The 19,411-nt window shown below is 40.8% G+C and overlaps 1 protein-coding gene across 1 annotated transcript in view; it reads left to right on the plus strand.

Moving 5' to 3' along the window:
* The window catches only part of LOC100358582 (zinc finger protein 665), a 36,963-nt gene extending 18,000 nt beyond the window's left edge, over positions 1-18,963 (plus strand). Inside the window, exons 2-4 of the mRNA XM_070067684.1 lie at positions 10,602-10,728; positions 10,973-11,065; positions 14,504-18,963. Coding sequence (XP_069923785.1) covers positions 10,602-10,728; positions 10,973-11,065; positions 14,504-16,404 — 2,121 coding nt within the window. The 3' untranslated portion in view covers positions 16,405-18,963. The remainder of the gene's footprint in view (positions 1-10,601; positions 10,729-10,972; positions 11,066-14,503) is intronic.
* Positions 18,964-19,411: the final 448 nt, after the last annotated feature.

Raw genomic sequence — 19,411 nt, forward strand, 5'->3', positions numbered from 1 at the left:
GAATTGGAATTAGTTCTTTTTTTTGGACAGGTAGCATGGACAGTGAGAGAGAGACAGAGAGAAAGGTCTTCCTTTGCCATTGGTTCACCCTCCAATGGCCGCCACGGCTGGCATGCTGAAGCCAGCGCATCGTGCTGATCCAAAGCCAGGAGCCAGTTGCCTCTTCTGGTTTCCCATGGGGTGCAGGGCCCAAGCACATGGGCCATCCTCCACTGCACTCCCGGGCCATAGAAGAGAGCTGGCCTGGAAGAGGGGCAACTGGGACAGAATCCGGCGCCCCAACTGGGACTAGAACCCGGTGTGCTGGTGCCACAAGGCAGAGGATTAGCCTATTGAGCCACGGCGCTGGCCAATTAGTTCTATTTTTAAAAGTCTGGTAGAATTTAGCAGTGAAGCTTTCTGGTCTTGGGCTTTTCTTTGGAGGGTTTTTGTTACTGATTCAATGTCTGTTTTGGTTTTTGGTTTGTTTAGGTTTTCTATATGTCTTCATGGCTCAATTTTTTTACCTAGCATGTGTCTTGATTTCTTCCAGGTTTTCTAATTTGTTGGTCATTGCATGTGATGCCCACATTCTATATTGCAGTGCTAATCTTAAGTTTTCAGTGTTTCACTTCCAAACTAGTTTCCTGCTTAATATCTCTGAGAAGCATGGGGTAGTGGCTCAAATTCTTCAGTTCCTTTCACCTAAGTGCAAGATCTACTACTTATTAGGGGACCTGAGAGCCTGGTCCAGCCATAGCTGTTGCAGACATTTAGAGAGTGAACCAACATATGCAAGACCTCTCTTCCTCTCTCTCTTCACCCACTTTCTGTGTGTTTCTCTGCCCTTTCTAAAATCATTTTAAAAGTTATTTACTTCTTTGTTTGAAAGTCACAGTTACAGAGAGAGAGAGAGAGAGACATAGAGAGATCTTCCATCATCTGTTTCACACTCCTGATTTCTCCAATGGCAGGTGAAGGGCCAGGTTGAAACCAGGAGCATCTTTTGAGTCACCCATGGGGGTGGCAGGAGCCCAAGTACTTGGGCCATCTTCCACTCTATCAGGCCATTAGCATGAAGCTAAATCAGAAGTGGAACAAGTGTGACTGGTACCTATATAGGATGCCAGTATAACAGATGGCAGCTTTGCATACTGCAGCACACCATCCTCCTCTCTGCCTTTCAAATAAACAAATCTTTAAAAAAGAAATGAAAATGTCCTTATGATAGTAAAAGTCATCACGATTGAGCACTGAGGAATCTATTGAAATGATTACATTTTAAAAGATTTATTTATATATTTGAAAGGTAGTGTTAGAGTGAGAAAGGGAGAGACTGATCTTCCTTCTGGTTTGTTCTCCTCCAAAATGGCTGCAATGACTGGGGCTAGACCAGGCTGATCTTGTAAGATAGGAGCTTCTTCCAGATATCCCATGGGTTCAGGGGCCCAAGCATCTGGGCAAGCCTTTGCTGCTTTCCCAGACACATTAGCAGGGAGCTGGATAAATTTGGAGCATCAATATCTATGACATCTTCCTTGCAGTACAAGGATATAGAGCCCATCTGGCACAATTAACGTCCTATATATGGGTGGGCCAAGTATAACAGCTTCCAACTCTCAAGGTTTGGACTAGATGGGTTCTGAGGAATTGTGTTATAACAGATATTAATCCATAACTCTTGGTTTAAGCTTTTGTTAGCAGATAATGCTGTGACTACTTTGGGTCTCTGGATTGTCACCAGTGAAGGCATCCAGATTAATAGTAATGAAATCAACAGTCAGTAGAATGGTGTCCAGCTGAACTTAAATGGTTTTTCTTTATTATTGTTAGAATAGTGACCTCCTGCTGTACCCTGGCATCTGGACATAGACAGCAGACATTGGAAGCCATCCCCTTTGCCAAATGGAGTATGCCAAGTTTGGGTCCATCATCTATTAAGGAGGCCTTAGTAGCCATTCTCATGTTTTACTGTTCTATATCCATGGCCAAAGTCCTACTAGATAACAAGGTTTGGAGAATCACAGGCTCAAGCTGTGTAGGTGACTATTTTTCCAGTATAGCACAATTAATAGAAATCTAATTTAATTTTACTGGCACATAGCAAGGTTCCAAGAGAGGTTATTCCTTGCATCACAGCCCTTGAGAAGCAGTGGATATCACAAATGATCCAGAGAATTTAGAAGGCATATGATCTCCTCGAGTGAAGAAGTCACTGAGAGCACTAAGGATAGTGCCCACAGTATTCAATTTGACTTTTCATTGGAAGGGGGGCCATATAAGCTGGACTGATTTGTAGCATCCATGACAATTAATTTTTTAAATGAGGCATGCATTACACCAAAACCCAGGAAGGACTAAAAGGTATTAGCATTGTATGTTCTTCACAAGTGTGTCAAATAGTCTCATGAAGGGAGGAAGTCATCAATGTGATATATTCTTGTGCTCCTGATAAAAGCTGGGTACAGTTAAATTCTTTGCAAAAATTATGTTTGATGGCCAAGTCAATGAGATGCTCATGTATACCCTAGAAAAAGTGTCTTTCCAAAGTGAAGGCAAACTAGACTGAGGAGCTGTTGGAAAAACTTTGAGCAAAAACACATTTGCCACTTTTGTAATAGTTAAGACAGGTCATTTATCTACTAAGAAGCATCAGATATGTTAATATTAGATATAAAGTATGGTGGACATAATCGATGGCCTATAGCATTAAGATTTTAGTAATCTACCATGAGATGCCATTTACTTTTTTTCCAGATTCAACAGGTAAAATTGGGCTGCCAAGTGGGAAACAGCTGGAATAATCACCTTTTTGTTTATTAAGTTTAATGTAATACATTTTAATGCATGAAGACATTGAGTTTCCTTTTATTATGTCATCTTAATTATTTTAGTTTGGGACCTGTGGAGTGTTATTTTCCCTAGTTAAGTTGTAGCTTAACATTTATATTTTAATAATTACTTGCTGTGTTAGGCCATCTCTCCCACCTGTGGGATTTTTTGAGTACATCTGACTATTGGAAATTTAGGTAATACTATAGTTAAAATGAGATGTACCAAATAAATAATTTTTTTCTTCTGATACATATTTTGGAACTTTTCTAAAATGGTATTGAGCACCCTGTTTAAATTTAGGGGGATTCCCTGGGTAAGACTGTTATTTGAGCCACATTACTGATTACTTCTATGAAACTCTGTGAATAAGTGCATCTAGAACCTGGAAAAGTTGATGTCTTATGCTGAAGAGACATAAGAATCAATGTCTTTTTATCTTTTTTTAATTATATAATTTACAAATAAGTTTTAGATGACTAAAAGAATGAAATTATGTACTTTTCAGAAATTTATACCTATATACAACTATAGTTGATATATTATACATTTTCTTTCTTTAGGTTTTTAAGACTTCTTAGGGCTGGCACTGTGGTGTGGGCAGAGGCCCACACACTTGGGCCATCTTTTGCTGCTATTTTCCCAGGTTCAATAGCAGGGAGCTGGATCAGGAGTGGAGAGACTGGGACACAAACTGGCACAAATATGGGATACCATTCCCATCTAGTAAAACTTGATCAGATAACACTGGTTGCTTCTATTAGTGATAAGTAGCTCAAGCTTGACCTCAAATTTAGTCCTTGTAGGATCCTGAATTAGTTTCAGTCTGTGATCCTCACTCTCTTTATATCTTAGGGACTATATTTTTCATTATTGATTTAGTAAAATCAAGTGTTAGAGCTCCTATTTCTAAGTGCTTGAAATTAGAAATGCTGGTCAGAAGGTGTATTTAGGGTTTGGTGCCATGGCTCACTTGGTTAATCCTCCACCTGTGGCACTGGCGTCCCATATGGGCACCAGGTTCTAGTCCTGGTTACTCCTCTTCCAGTCCAGCTCTGTGCTGTGGCCAGGGAAGGCAGTGGAGGATGGCCCAAGTGCGTGGGCCCCTGTACCCCCATGAGAGACCAGGAAGATGCACCAGGCTCCTGGCTTTGGATCAATGCAGCGCTGGTGACAGTGGCCATTTGGGGAGTGAACCAGCACAAGGAAGACCTTTCTGTCTCTCTTTTACTGTCTGTAACTCTACCTGTCAAATAAAAACAATGAATTGTAAAAGATCAATCAACAACAATTGAGTGTTGTGTGCTGCCTTCCCACTTTCTTCTCAGGAATCCCCACAGAATTTTCCAGCATAATTCTAAAATCAGCAACTCCTGCTGTCAGAAGTGTGTGGCTACCACTATGGGGAGCAATAATTTTTAGAAAGGACAAGGGAATTCACTATATCATGATACTATTCTTGTTTGATGCCTACAACTTCATTTTCTGTTTGCATTGTATGATGCTGGGAACTAAGTAATAATTTTATTCTGGGTCTGAGGTGAAGTTATGTAAGATTGAAGTTCAAGACTGAGGTCCTTCAATTTGCAGAATGAAGTCACTGAAAGGCAATTACCAGATAAGTGCTGATACAGGCATTTGCATGGCACAATTCATACACTATACATAGAAAAAATGACCAGTAGCTGTGGGCCAACAGTCAATGGCCCATGAGACCATCACTCAAATCCTCAAGAGTTTGTCTATAATTTCATGGCAATTCTCATTTAGACTAGAAGAGGAGTAAAAGCAGGAGCTCCATGACACCCTAATATTTGTCTCTTGCCTAATTTGTGTCAGAAACCACTACTTAACTGCAGTTTTTTTTTTTTAATATAGCTTTGTTAAAAATATACAGATAACTGGATGTGATGGATAGATGAATTCAGGATGTTTTGGGTAAAGAATTTCTAGATAGTGCAGTTTTAAATATTCACAAAGACTTTACAAGGCATTCACCCTGTTTTCCAGCCATATTAATGCACCAAATTATTACTATTTTACTGTAAAATATGATCCATTGATGGTCCACAAATTATTTTAATAGGTAAGATCAAGCATCATTTTAAAATCTAGTCTGTTATATACTTAGTACCTGGGCTATGCTTCTGCCCACTGTATTCTTTTTCTCTTTAACTTTTATTTAATAAATATAAATTTCTGCAGTACAGCTTTTGGATTACAATGGCTTCCCCCCCCCCATAACTTCCCTCCCACCTGCAACCCTCCCATCTCCGGCTCCTTCTCCCATTCCATTCACATCTAGATTCATTTTCAATTATCTATATATACAGAAGATCAATTTAGCATATATTAAGTAAAGATTTCAACAGTTTGCACCCACACAGAAACACAAAGTGTAAAGTACTGTTTGAGTACTAGTTATAGCATTAATTCACATTGAACAACATATTAAGTACAGAAATCCTACATGGTGAGTAAGTGCACGGTGACTCCTGTTGTTGATTTAACTATTGACAGTCTTGTTTATGGCATCAGTAATCACCCTAGGCTCTTGTCATGTGTTGCCAAGGCTGTGGAAGCCTTTTGAGTTCACCGACTCCAATCTTACTTAGACAAGGTCATAGTCAAAGTGGAAGTTCTCTCCTGCCTTCAGAGAAAGGTAGCTCCTTCTTTGAAGGCCTGTTCTATCCATTGAGATATCACTCACAGGGATCTTTTATTTAGGCTTTTATTTCTTATTTTTTTAATTTTTTTTTCCAGTGTGTCTTGGCTTTCCATGCCTAAAATACTCTCATGGGCTCTTCAGCCAGATCCAAATGCCTTAAGGGCTGATTCTGAGGCTAGAGTGCTGTTTAGGACATCTGCCATTCTATGAGTCTGCTGTGTATCCCGCTTCCTATGTTGGATAGTTCTCTCCTTTTTAATTCTATCAGTTAATATTAGCAGATACTAGTCTTGCTTATGTGATCCCTTTGACTCTTAATCCTATCATTATGATCAATTCTGAACTGAAATTGATCACTTTGACTAGTGACATGGCATTGGTACATGCCACCTTGATGGGATTGAATTGGAATCCCCTGGCATGTTTTTAACTCTACCATTTGGGGCAAGTCTGATTGAGCATATCCCAGATTGTACATCTCCTCCCTTTCTTATTCGCACTCTTATATTTAACAAGGACCACTTTTCAGTTAAAGTTAAACACCTAAGAATAATTGTGTGTTAATTAAAGAGTTCAACCAAAGTATTAAGTAGAACAAAAAAGTACTAAAAGGGATAAAGTATTAAGTTGTTCATCAATAGTTAGGAAAAGGGGTGATCAAGTCACTGTTTCTCAAAGTGTCTGTTTCACTTCAACAGGCTTCCATTTAGGTGCTTGGTTAGTTGTCACAGATCAGGGAGAATATATGTTATTTGTCCCTTTGGGACTGGCTTAATTCACTCAGCATGATGTTTTCCAGATTCCTCCATTTTGTTGCAAATGACCAGATTTCATTGTTTTTGACTGCTGTGTAGTATTCTATAGAGTACATGTCCCATAATTTCTTTATCCAGTCTACTGTTGATGGGCATTTAGGTTGGTTCCAGGTCTTAACTATTGTGAATTGAGCTGCAATAAACATTATGGTGCAGACATCTTTATTATTTGCCAATTTAATTTCCTTTGAGTAAATTCCAAGGAGTGGGATGGCTGGGTTGTATGGTAGGGTTATATTCAGGATTCTGAGGAATCTCCAGGCTGACTTCCATAGTGGCTTGACCAGTTTGCATTCCCACCAACAGTGGGTTAGTGTCCCTTTTTTCCCGCATCCTCTCCAGCATCTGTTGTTGGTAGATTTCTGTATGTGAGCCATTCTAACCAGGGTGAGGTGAAACCTCTAAGGTCTAATTGATAGGCAAAGATTGTGTTTATAGGAGCTTTTTTCTAAGTTTTTTAAAAAAATTATTTGAAAGTATTGTATATAGAGGAGAGACCCAGAGAGATCTCCCTTCTGCTTGTTCACATCACAGATGGCTGCATTGAGCAGGGCCAGGAAAGAATGAGGTCAGGAACCAAGATCTTCACCTGGATCTCCCACATTGGTAGCATTTGCCCAAGTATTTGGATCATCTTCCATTGCTTTTCTCAGGCCATCAGCAGGAAGCTGGATCAAAAGCAAAAGAGCCAGAACATGAACCAGTGCTCATATGGGGTGCTTGTATTGCAGACGGCAGGTTTACTTGCTATGTGACAATGCTGGCCCTGTTTTATGGGAACTTCCAAATGAAATTTTGAAGTTGTATGCATTGTAGTTTGCATGTAATTCAACTTTCTGCCATACTTACTGATATATATCAGCATTTGATGTAGGACAAATCAGAAAACACAATGGCTTAACAAATAGCCAGTTGATTTGCAGTTCTGACTCTGTGTTTTGGGATGTACTCAGCTGGGCAGTTCCTATGATCAGTCCAGGAGCAGAAATGAGAGTTCAGCCATTTGGGGAACTGATTGAGGCTTCACTTAAGTGTCTGGGGTTTGTGGTGAATCTTGGCTACATATTATCTCTTTCTTTTCTTTTTTTGACAGGCTGAGTTAGTGAGAGAGAGAGAGACAGAGAGAAATGCCTTCCTTCCATTGGTTCACCCCCCAAATGGCTGCTATGGCCAGTATGCTTTGCTGATCCAAAGCTAGGAGACAAGCACTTCCTCCTGGTCTCCCATGTGGGTGCAGGGCCCAAGAACTTGGGCCATCCTCCACTGCCTTCCCAGACCAAAGCCGAGAGCTGGACTGGAAAAGGAGCAACTGGGTCAGAACCAGCACCCCAACTGAGACTGTCACCTGGAATACCAGTGCCACGGGCGGAGGATTAACCTAGTGAGCCATGGCACCAGCCTACATACTATCTCTTCAACAGGCAGGCCCCAGGGTTTTTCAGAAGATAACTGTCAGAAAAAGAAAAGCTGAGAAGGCAAATACTTTACAAATTGTCTATTTCTGGGGCTGGTTCTGTGACATAGCAAGTAAAGACACCGCCTGCAGTGCCAGCATTTCATATGGGTGTCAGTTCATGACTCGGCTGCTCTACTTCTGATCCAGCTCTTTGCTACAGCCTGGGAAAACAGTAGAAGATGGCCCAAGTCCTTTGGCCCCTGCTCCCTTGTGGGAGACCTGAAAGAAGCTCCTGGTTCATATCTTTGGATCTACACAGCTCCAGCCATTGCAGCCATCTGGGGAGTGAACCTGCAGTTCGAAGACCTCTCTTTATTCCTCCTTCTCTCTCTCTCTCTCTCTCTCTCTTTTCTCTGCCTCTCCTTCTCTCTTTGTGTAACTCTTTCATATAAATGAATATTTTAACAAATTGTCTATTTCTATCACATTTACTGGTATCTCATGGGGTAAATCAATTGAAATGGTGAAATTCATGGTCTTTTTCAAAAATATTTATTTATTCATTTGAAAGAGTTACACACAGAGAGAGGGAGAGGCAGAGAGAGAGATAGAGAGCTCTTCCATCTGCTGGTTCAGTCCCCAGTTGGCTGCAATGGCCAGAGTTGTGCCAATCCAAAGGCAGGGTCCAGGAGATTCTTCTGGGTCTTCCACATGGGTACAGGGGCCCAAGGACTTGGGCCATCTTCTACTGCTTTCCCAGGCCATAGCAGAAAGCTGGATCAGAAGTGGGGCAGCTGGGAATCAAACCAGTGCCTATATGGGATGCCAGTCTGCAGGTGGCAGTTTTACCCACTAGGCCACAGTGCCAGCCCCAATCCAGGGTTTTGTGAAGGGATGAATACAGGGAAAGGTGCTACTTGGAATCATTACTGGTAAAGTGCACTGCATTAAATATACATTATGTGTATTTGTTAACTTTCTTTAGTATAAACTTTAATAACAACATAATGTTTATCTCTGATAACCTTATTCATTTGAACACTCAACTTTTCTTTTTACTTTTACATTATTATTTTACAAAATTTGTAGATAATGCTTTTGTTAAACCAATGATAACTTCTGTTTAATCTGTGCCACTTAATATAGGTGGATGCATTTTCCTATATATTTCTATTTTTACAGAATTATTCCTCCACAGTGAAGCTGATGTTTTCTTGGTTAATGTATTTATTATTCCTTTATTCATTCTATTATATCCTTTTTTTCCCCACTGTTCAGTGCAGAAGGAAACCAGAGGGTTTTTTTTTTTTTTAAAGATTTCATTTATTTATTGAAAGAGTTGCAGAGAGAGAAAGTCTTCTATCTGCTGGCTCACCTTCCAAATTACTGCAAAGGCCGGAGCTCAGCCAATCCAAAACCAAGACCCAAGAGCTTCTGGGTCTCCCATGCAGGTGCAGTGGCCCAGGGACTTGGACCATGTTCCACTGCTTTCTCAGGACATAGCAGAAAGCTAGATTGTATGTTGAGGAGGCAGTACTCAAACCAGACCCCATATGGAATGCTGGCACTGAAGGCAGCAGCTTTACCCATTATGCCACAGCGTTGGCCTCTAGAGTTTTCTTTGAACTCCTGCCAGGGAGACAAAAGGATATATCTTCTTTCTAGTGTTCATTCCCCAAATGCCCACAATGGCTGGGACTGGGCCAGGCCAAAGCCAGGAGCCTGGGACTCCATGGGTCTCCCACATTGGTGGAAGGGTCCAAATACTCAGGCCATTTTCACTGCTCTTTCAATCAGGTTAGCAGGGAACTAGATTGGAATTGGAGCAGCAAGGACTCAAGTCCTCTGTTTACATGGGATGCCAGCATTGATGGTGGAGGCTTAGCCTGCTGGATCACAATTCTGGTGACTATTGCAGGTTCTGAAACGAATCTCTAAGCATTTTTCTCAGTGAGTCACAAATGCAGATTGTACTGCAGACATTCCCAGGTTCTCTTTTTGCGCAAATAATTCCATTGCTTTCATTTAATTATGTATAATGTTATTTCAAATGTTTATCATTTGAATGTTTTGGGCAAGTATTTCCATTGCTTTCACTTTAATTAGGTATAATGTTATTTCAATTGTTTATCACTAGAATAATCATAGACAAGGGCAAAAGCTAATTTGTATTCTTTGTCTTACCTGTATTTTCTCTTTTACTTAAAAAAAATTTATTAGCTTGTTAGAGAAAAAAGTTGATGGACTGAGAGATAGAGAGCTTTGACACATTAATTCACTTCCTAGATAACCATACCAAACAGGTGGGGCAGGACTGAAGCCAGGATTGAGGAATGGAATCTAGGCCTCCTTCATTGGTGACATCACCATTGCTTCCCCAGGTTTGCATTATCTGGGAGCTAGAAACTAGAGCTGGCATTGCAAATCACAGACACTCTGAGGTGGCATCATAAACAACACTAAGCTAAATGTCTGCCCTGTCTTTTAATATATTTTTTCTCTGACATATTGGAAATGATATGCATGGTGTTTTCCTGGAAATTGTTTTCTGTTCATTCCCATCGTAGTTTCACTGATGGTTTCTTGCCTTTTTTCTCAATGCTTCTACATACTTCTCCTTAACATTGCCCAGTCAAGAGTCAGTATTGCCCCTCTTCTAGCCTGCTGTGCAATTCCCCTTGACAGATGTGGCCTTTGTGATTTGAACCTCCTGGTTCCCTCCAGCTTGGGCATGTCTCACAGCCTGTAGATCATGGGTTTGACTCTGTTGAATGCTCCATGTGGCTTTCTAAACACTCCACAAGTCTAATGTGAAACCATATCCTTCCTTTTTTCCTTCATATCCATACACAACTGTCAGTGTTTATTTTGTGACAGAGTTAACATGTTGACTGGAAGTGTATTATTATAGGTGATGACAGCATTTGAAGACCTGGCTGTGTACTTCACATGGGAAGAATGGCAGAAAATGAACAATGCTCAGAAAATCCTGTACAGAGATGTGATGCTGGAGACCTACAGCAGCCTGTTCTCCTTGGGTGAGTGACACCCATCACACACCCAGTGATAACATTTTCTTGCTATTTGATAAATAAGGGAACACTTTATAATGTTTAATATTGGGCAGGATTAGAAATTGAGTCCATGAATAATCTGAATATCTACCATCTAACAAAAGATTCAAATTGGAACATTTGTTGCATAGCTCCTGAACCAAGCTGTAGTCCTTTAAATAACCCAAGATAGTGATTTTACAAAGTCTTACTTTGTTTCCATTAATAGGGCACTGCATTACCAAACCTGACTTGATCTTCAAGTTGGAGCAAGGAGAAGAGCCATGGATCGTGGATGAATGCTTGAATCTGAGCCTTTCAGGTCAGTCTGCACATAAGAGACAGGGAGGCCAAGGCAGAAAGTGTGCAGATGTTGACTGGTGTTCTTTCCATGAATTTTTCTCAAGCCTTACTCCTGATGACAGCTGGTTTTGTGCATCAGACACAGGCATTTAGAGATACCAATATCTTTCTAACTTTTGTTCTTAGTAACGATGTTCTTTGATTAAAAAAAAAAAAAATCCAGTCATTTTCTGATGTTACTAAGGCTTTTATCTAGGTTTGATACATTCCCCCAATTCTAACTTGTCCTTCTCTACACTTTCATACCTTTCCCTTCATGCACTTATTAGTTCCTTCAGTGCTTGTTAATTAGGCAACATACAGAAACTTATTTTTTTAAGATTAATTTTTCTGTTTTTTGTTTTTTGTTTTTTTGTTTTTTTTTTTTGACAGGCAGAGTGGACAGTGAGAGAAAGAGACAGAGAGAAAGGTCTTCCTTTTGCCATTGGTTCACCCTCCAATGGCCACCATGGCTGGTGTGCTGTGGCTGGCACACCACGCTGATCCAAAGCCAGGAGCCAGGTGCTTCTCCTGGTCTCCCATGTGGGTGCAGGGCCCAAGGACCTGGGCCATCCTCCACTGTACTCCTGGGCCACAGCAGAGAGCTGGCCTGGAAGAGGGGCAACTGGGACAAAATCCAGCACCCCGACCAGGACTAGAACCTGGTGTGCCAGTGCCGCAGGCAGAGGATTAGCCTATTGAGCCACCACGGCAGCCTGTTTCTGTTTTTTTTTAAAGATTTATTTATGTATTTGAAAGTCAGAGAGAGAGAAGAAGGAGAGGCAGAGAGAGAAAGAGAGGTCTTCCATCCACTGGTTCACCTTCCAATTGGCTGTTGTGGCTGGAGCTGTACTGATCTGAAGCTAGGAGCCAGGAGCTTCTTCCAGGTCTCCCATATGAGTACAGGGGTCCAAGGACTCGGGCCATCTTCTACTGCTTTCCCAGGCCATAGCAGAGTGCTGGATCAGAAGTGGAGCAGCTAGGACTTAAACTGGTGCCCATAAGTGATGTTGGCACTGCAGGTGGTGGCTTTATGCTATGCCACAATGCCAGCCCCCAGAAACTTATTTCTAACTCATTGCTCAGATTGCGTTACCACTCATGATTTTGCCCAGGCATAGAACTTGCTCAGGACTGAATCAATAAATGTGAACTCTCTCTTTCTTAGTCTCTTTCTCTTTTTTCCTCTGTGCCTCTCAAATAAATAAGAAAATTATAGTCTGTTGGAAACATTTGAGGAGTGAGCCTATAGTTGGCAAACCTCTGTTTCAGTCTGTCTTTATCTTTCATTCTGTCTCTCTTACTCTCAAGTAAGTAAATAAGTAAATGCTAAAAGATGGTCATGTGGCCGGCGCTGTGGCGCAGTGAATTAACACCATAGCCTGAAGCACCAGCATCCCATATGGGCACCAGTTTGAGACCCAGTTGCTCCACTTCTGATCTAGCTCTTGGCTATGGCCTGGGAAAGCAGTAGAGGATGGTCCAAGTCCTTGGTCCCCTGTACCTGAGGGAGACCCAGAAGCAGCTCCTGGCTCCTGGCTTCAGATCAGCACAGTTCTGGCCATTGTGGCCAATTGGGGAGTGAACCATTGGTTGGAAGACCTTACTCTCTTTGCCTCTCCTCTCTCTTATAACTCTGACTTTCAAATAAATAAATCTTTAAAAAAAAAAAAAGATGGTCATGAGTAAGCCTCTGTGCTGTGACATCAGAAATTATGAAGCTAGGAATGACACTGTGGTGCAGTGTGTTAAAGCTCCAGCCTGCAACACTAGCATTGCATATTGGTGCCAGTTCAAGTCCCAGCTGGTCCTCTTCTAATCCAGCTCTCTGCTATTGCACCTGAGAAAAGAGCAGAGGTTGGCCCAAATCCTTGGCCCCCTGTACCCATGTGGGAGACAAGAAAGACACTCCTGGCTCCTAACTTCATTTTGCCCAGCATTGGTTGTTGTTCCCATATGGGGAGTGAACCAGCAGATGGAAGACTTCTCTCTGTCTCTCTCTCTATAATTCTAGCCTTCAAATAAATAAAGTAAATCTTTGAAAAAAGAAATCCTAAACTAAGGATGAACTTACATTAAACATGAAAATAAGTGATCCTAGACTCACCAAGAAAGTAATGAGATTTTGAGACCCAAGGTCAAGTAGCCTCATGGGGTTATGTTGAGTGACTCAGATTTCTTTAAGGGTGGAGTTTGAAGTATGATTTCTCTCTTATTTTTCAGTATCATTGAAAATAAGCAAATAAAAAGATAAGAAAAGCATAGGAAATGAAGCTTTCAGTGAAAATAGGAGGCAACTGATCAAATGCCTCCAGAAATTCAAATTATCACACAGGAATGTTTCTAGAAAGAATTTAGAGGAGGTAACCAGCACTGATGATTTCAGAATGAGTTAGAAACCATCTTTCAAAGAAGATGAACACATCCCGGTTTGCAGAAACAAATTCTTCAAACTGATTGGGAGTGTTTAACTAAAGTGGTATATTGGGAATTTTCTGTACCTGTTGTACTTCTGAGAAGCTGAAGGTGTTGGGTGTCCTTAGGAATTTGGGGAAGTTGTCATAGAGTAGAGACAAAGTCATTTTTCATTTGAAAAATCCCACAAATGATGTTTACCTAGGAAGACTGAGCATGAAACACTCATAGATTTAAATCCTACTCCTTAAATGTTGTCCTGCTTAAAGTACAGGCACATTTCACTCTTCTCCACCTGCAAGTAAATGATCAGTAAAACTTTTTCATGTTTATGGTTGAGATATCAGAGAAGCAAAAAGCACACAATTTTTATAAAAATAAACTGGGAAAAAAGGACAGGGAAAAAAATGGTTGCTAGGTAGTGGGTGAATATTTTTATTAAATATTTGCCCATTCTTTAAAATATTTTATAGTTATTTCATCTTTGTGAAAGGCAGAGTGATAGTGAGAGAGAGAAAGAGGTCCTCTATTAGCTCACTTCCCAGATGCCTGCAACACTTAGGTCTAACTAGTCTGAAGCCAAAACTCTAGAATCCCTCTAGTCTTCCCTGGTTTCTCACAGGTTCCCAGGCACATGAACCATTATCTGCTTCCTTCCAGTTTACATAGGCAGAGAGCTGTACTGAAAGCAGAGTAGCCAGGGCTCAAACTGACACTGTTTTCAGATGCAGGTATCCCACACATCATAGCACAAATGTCATTCTACCATCCTTGACAAATTCCCATAGTAAAAAGGATTATGTTTGAACACTGGGAAACGTCATGGTATATTAATGTATTAAGGAGAAAAACCATATAATGGTCACAAATAATTACCTCATACTGATTTTGTGAACATCTTATGCCACTTGGATAACAAGTAACTTCATTCCCTTTACATGAGTATGCCAGGAGAAACAGTTACATGTGATTCAGTGACATGATTGCTTTTTTCTCATTTCAGTGGTCATGAAAAGGGATGACCTGATTAGGATCAACCAGAAAAGTCAGGACAAAAATCTGAATCAGGATTTTATGAAAAATAACAAGACATCATCTCTCAAGAGAATTGAATTAAGAAAAACACTTAGTTTAAATTCAAGCCATGTTCCAACACTGATTATTAAAAAGGGAATCTATTCAGGATTGAAGCCTGAGGAATGCAATAAATGTCACACTGTGTATCCCCCCAGTGGGCCTGATCAACTACAGGCTGGAGAGAAATTTGATAACACTAAGATACCTGGAAAATCTCTCCAGTTCTGTGAGCCTCTTAGCCAGCTTGACAATATTCACATCATGAAGCAGCCATTTGGACCCACTGGACAAGCAAAAGTCTTCACAAGAAAGATGTTCTGTAAATCTGAGAGGGTTCATATGGCAGAAAACTGTAATAAGTCAACTGTCACTTTTGGAAAAGCAACGCAAATAGAAAAAGCTATCCATGAAAATTCTAGCCTCAATATGCATCAACAAACTCATACAAGAAAGAAATTTTATAAGTACATTATGTATGTTGAACCTGTCATTCACCAGTCACATCTTGCAATAAACCAGAAACTAAATACAAGGGAAAAACTTTACACATGTAAACCTTGTGGAAAATCACTCAGTTTTAATTCACCTTCTGAATGTAATGACTGTGGAAAAGCCTTTAGACAAAATTCAGTCCTCAGGAAACATCAGCAAATTCACACAGGGGAGAAACCTCATGAATGTAGTGACTGTAGAAAAGCCTTTACACAGAAGTCATACCTCATAAACCATCAGCGAATTCACACAAGAGAGAAACTTTATAAATGCCTTCAATGCGGAAAAGGCTTTTTGTGGAAGTCAGACCTCATAGTACACCAGAGAATTCACACAGGGGAGAAACCTCATAAATGCAATGACTGTGGAAAAGCCTTTGGATGCAAGTCATCCCTCCTAATACATCAGCGAATTCACACAGGGGAGAAACCTCATAAATGTAATGACTGTGGAAAAGCCTTTGGACAAAACTCAGACCTCATCAGACACCAGCAAATTCACACAGGGGAGAAACCTCATAAATGTAATGACTGTGGAAAAGCCTTTGGACAAATGTCAGCCCTCCTTATACACCAGCAAATTCACACAGGGGAGAAACCTCATAAATGTAATGACTGTGGAAAAGCCTTTGGACACAAGTCGTCCCTCCTCATACACCAGCGAATTCACACAGGGGAGAAGCCTCACAAATGTAATGACTGTGGAAAAGCCTTTGGGCGAAAGTCAAACCTCATCATACACCAGCGAATTCACACAGGGGAGAAACCTCATAAATGTAATGACTGTGGAAAAGCCTTTGGACGAAAGCCAGACCTCATAATACATCAGCAAATTCACTCGGGGGAGAAACCTTATAAATGTAATGACTGTGGAAAAGCCTTTGGACGAAAGCCAGACCTTATCATACATCAGCAAATTCACTCGGGGGAGAAACCTCATGAATGTAATGACTGTGGAAAAGCCTTTGGACGAAAGCCAGACCTCCTCATACACCAGCGAATTCACACAGGGGAGAAACCTCATAAATGTAATGACTGTGGAAAAGCCTTCGGACACAAGTCAGGCCTAAGGAAACATCAGCGAATTCACACAGGGGAGAAACCTCATAAATGTAATGACTGTGGAAAAGCCTTTGGACAAAACTCAGACCTCATCAGACACCAGCAAATTCACACAGGGGAGAAACCTCATAAATGTAATGACTGTGGAAAAGCCTTTGGACAAATGTCAGCCCTGCTCATACATCAGCAAATTCACACAGGGGAGAAACCTCATAAATGTAATGACTGTGGAAAAGCCTTTGGACGAAAGCCAGACCTCATCATACACCAGTGAATTCACACAGGGGAGAAACCTCATAAATGTAATGACTGTGGAAAAGCCTTTGGACGAAAGCCAGACCTCCTCATGCACCAGCGAATTCACACAGGGGAGAAACCTCATAAATGTAATGACTGTGGAAAAGCCTTTGGACACAAGTCATCCCTCCTCATGCACCAGCGAATTCATACAGGGGAGAAACCTCATAAATGTAATGACTGTGGAAAAGCCTTTGGACGAAAGCCAGACCTCCTCATACACCAGCGAATTCACACAGGGGAGAAACCTCATGAATGTAATGACTGTGGAAAAGCCTTTGGACAAAAGTCACACCTCATCATACACCAGCGAATTCACACAGGGGAGAAACCTCATAAATGCAATGACTGTGGAAAAGCCTTTACAAAAAAGTCAAACTTCATCAGACACCAGCGAATTCACACAGGGGAGAAACCTCATGAATGTAATGACTGTGGAAAAGCCTTTGGACGAAAGTCAAACCTCATCATACACCAGCGAATTCACACAGGGGAGAAACCTCATAAATGTAATGACTGTGGAAAAGCCTTTTTGTATAAGTTATACTCATATCAAAACAGTTTACACAGGGCAGAAACCTTATGAATCTAGTAAGTGTGGAAAAGCCTTTATAAATCATATGTTATAAATCATAGCTCATATCACACCACAGAATTCACACCAGGGAGAGACTTCATGAATGCAATGACTGTAGAAAAGCCCTTGGCAATAAGTCACATCTCAGAATGCATCAGAAAATGCACATGAAGAGAAACCTTTTGGACATAATGACTTGGAAAGCTTTTCCCCATAATTCAGCCCTCATTGCACATCATCTAATTCATATGGGAGAAAACACTTCGGATATAATGCATATGGAAAAGCCTTTATCCATAAGTAACACCTCATAAAACATCAGAATTCACATGGGGGAGAAACCTTATGAATGGAATGAATGTTGGAAAACTCTGCCAAAATCACACAATATAACATCAGAGAATTTATTACATGGTGGAAATCTTGTAATAAATGTGGGAAAGCCTTTTGTCAGAAGGAATACCTCATAACATGTAGATCAAACAAGGGAGAGAACTTAAGGATATAATGAATGTGAAGGACTTTTTGCAAAATCAACATAACCATGTGACAGAGACTTTTGCTGGAAATTACATCCCATACAATAGGCACTCCCATAAGGAAGAAAGGTTGGGACCAGCGCTGTGGCACAGTAGGTTAAAGCCCTGTCCTGAAATGCTGGCATACCATGTGGGCACTGGTTCTAGTCCCAGTTGCTCCTCTTCTGATCCAGCTCTCTGCTATGGCCTGGGAAAGCAGTAGAAGATGGCCCTGCACCCACGTGGGAGACCCAGAAGAAACTCCTGACTCCTGGTTTTGGATCGCTGCAGCTCCAGCCATTGCATCCATCTGGGGAGTGAACTAGCAGTTGGAAGACCACTTTCTGCTTCTCTGTCTGTCTCTAACTCTGTCTTTCAAATAAATAACATAAATTTTTAAAGAAAATGAAGAAGTTCAGAAATATTATTAGTGTGACAAAAAGTCATTTGTCAGAAATGGCATTATACATCAGAAAATTCACACAAGTGGTTTCTTAGGAGTGTAATGGATGTGGAAGTATATTTTCATAGAATTCAGGCTTGCATAAATATGCAACTCAAAAAAGGTGATATCCTTCAAGTGCAATAGACCTCAAAAAACCATAGCCAGAAATTAAACATCAGGCCGGCGCCGTGGAGCAATAGATTAATCCTCCACCTGCTATGCTGGCATCCCATATGGGTGCGAGTTCTAGTCCCAGCTGCCCCTCTTCAATCCAGATCTCTACTGTGGCCTGGGAAAGCAGTAGAAGACAGCCCAAGTGCTTGGGCCTCTGCACCCACATGGAAGACTAGGAAGAAGCACCTGGCTTCTGGCTTCAGATCAGTGCATCTCTGGCCACTGTGGCCATTTGAGGAGTGAACCAACAGAAGGAAGACCTTTATCTCTGTCTCTCTCACTGTCTGTAACTCTGTCAAATAAATAAAAATCTTAAAAAAAGAGAAATTAAACATCAACTAACACCAGAGAATTCATACAGTAAAATGTCAATTTAATGAATGTGAAAAAATTTTTCTGCCATTAATCAATTCACATGAAGAGACTCCGAAATGAGAAAACATACATGTATAGAAAAGTCATGTACCATATGTCACCTCTCAATGGTTACCTGACAACTCACAGAAAGAAAAAATCCTATGACTGTATTGTAATGGGAAATACCTTTATTATTAGGCAAACTTCCCCAAAACACAGCAAGATTACAGAGAGAAGTCCCTGAAGTATAATTTGTTTGGAAGAATTCTTTGGTGGAATCACACCTTAGTGAGTATTGGGCAATTTTCATGATGAATTGTGACAGAGAGTGGTTAACCGCTCTTCAGAAATTTTTCTGTTATTCAACCGGAACTTTTGGTTTCTCATTATTCTGAGTGGAATGAAGTATATGAACTGAACTGTGCTCTCTTGTGTAAATTTTGTTAATAAATATTTAAAAGTTGAGTAACAGTTATTCAACAGTTATTTGGAATACCATCTTCATCAATTACAAAGTTACTTGTTTTATAGCTGCTTTTTTGGCCACCCAGGACCCTTTCCCCACATTATTGTAGTGGAAACCAATGATGTGACCATAGCCATATCAAGTGACACATGTTCCAGCCAGAATAGTGTACCCCGGCCCTGGATAATAAGTGCTGTGTGCAACACAATGGAATGAGTGTGTGGTGACCTATATACCCATGAGAAATTTCAACTTATCTGTGTGCACATCTGGATTAGACTCCACTACCGAAGGTCTATTTGAATATGCAAGTAGATGTTGCCACACACATTACTCTCATTCTTTAAAGGGACAACCTGAAACCCTATAAGTTGCAACACTCATCTGAATTTTCCTGTATTACTGAGTGTGGGGAGCAACTCGGACTAGACTGTTACTGGAATTAAG

This window comes from Oryctolagus cuniculus, unplaced genomic scaffold (genome assembly GCF_964237555.1).
Source record: "Oryctolagus cuniculus unplaced genomic scaffold, mOryCun1.1 SCAFFOLD_76, whole genome shotgun sequence".
NCBI classification, from domain to species: Eukaryota; Metazoa; Chordata; class Mammalia; order Lagomorpha; family Leporidae; genus Oryctolagus; species Oryctolagus cuniculus.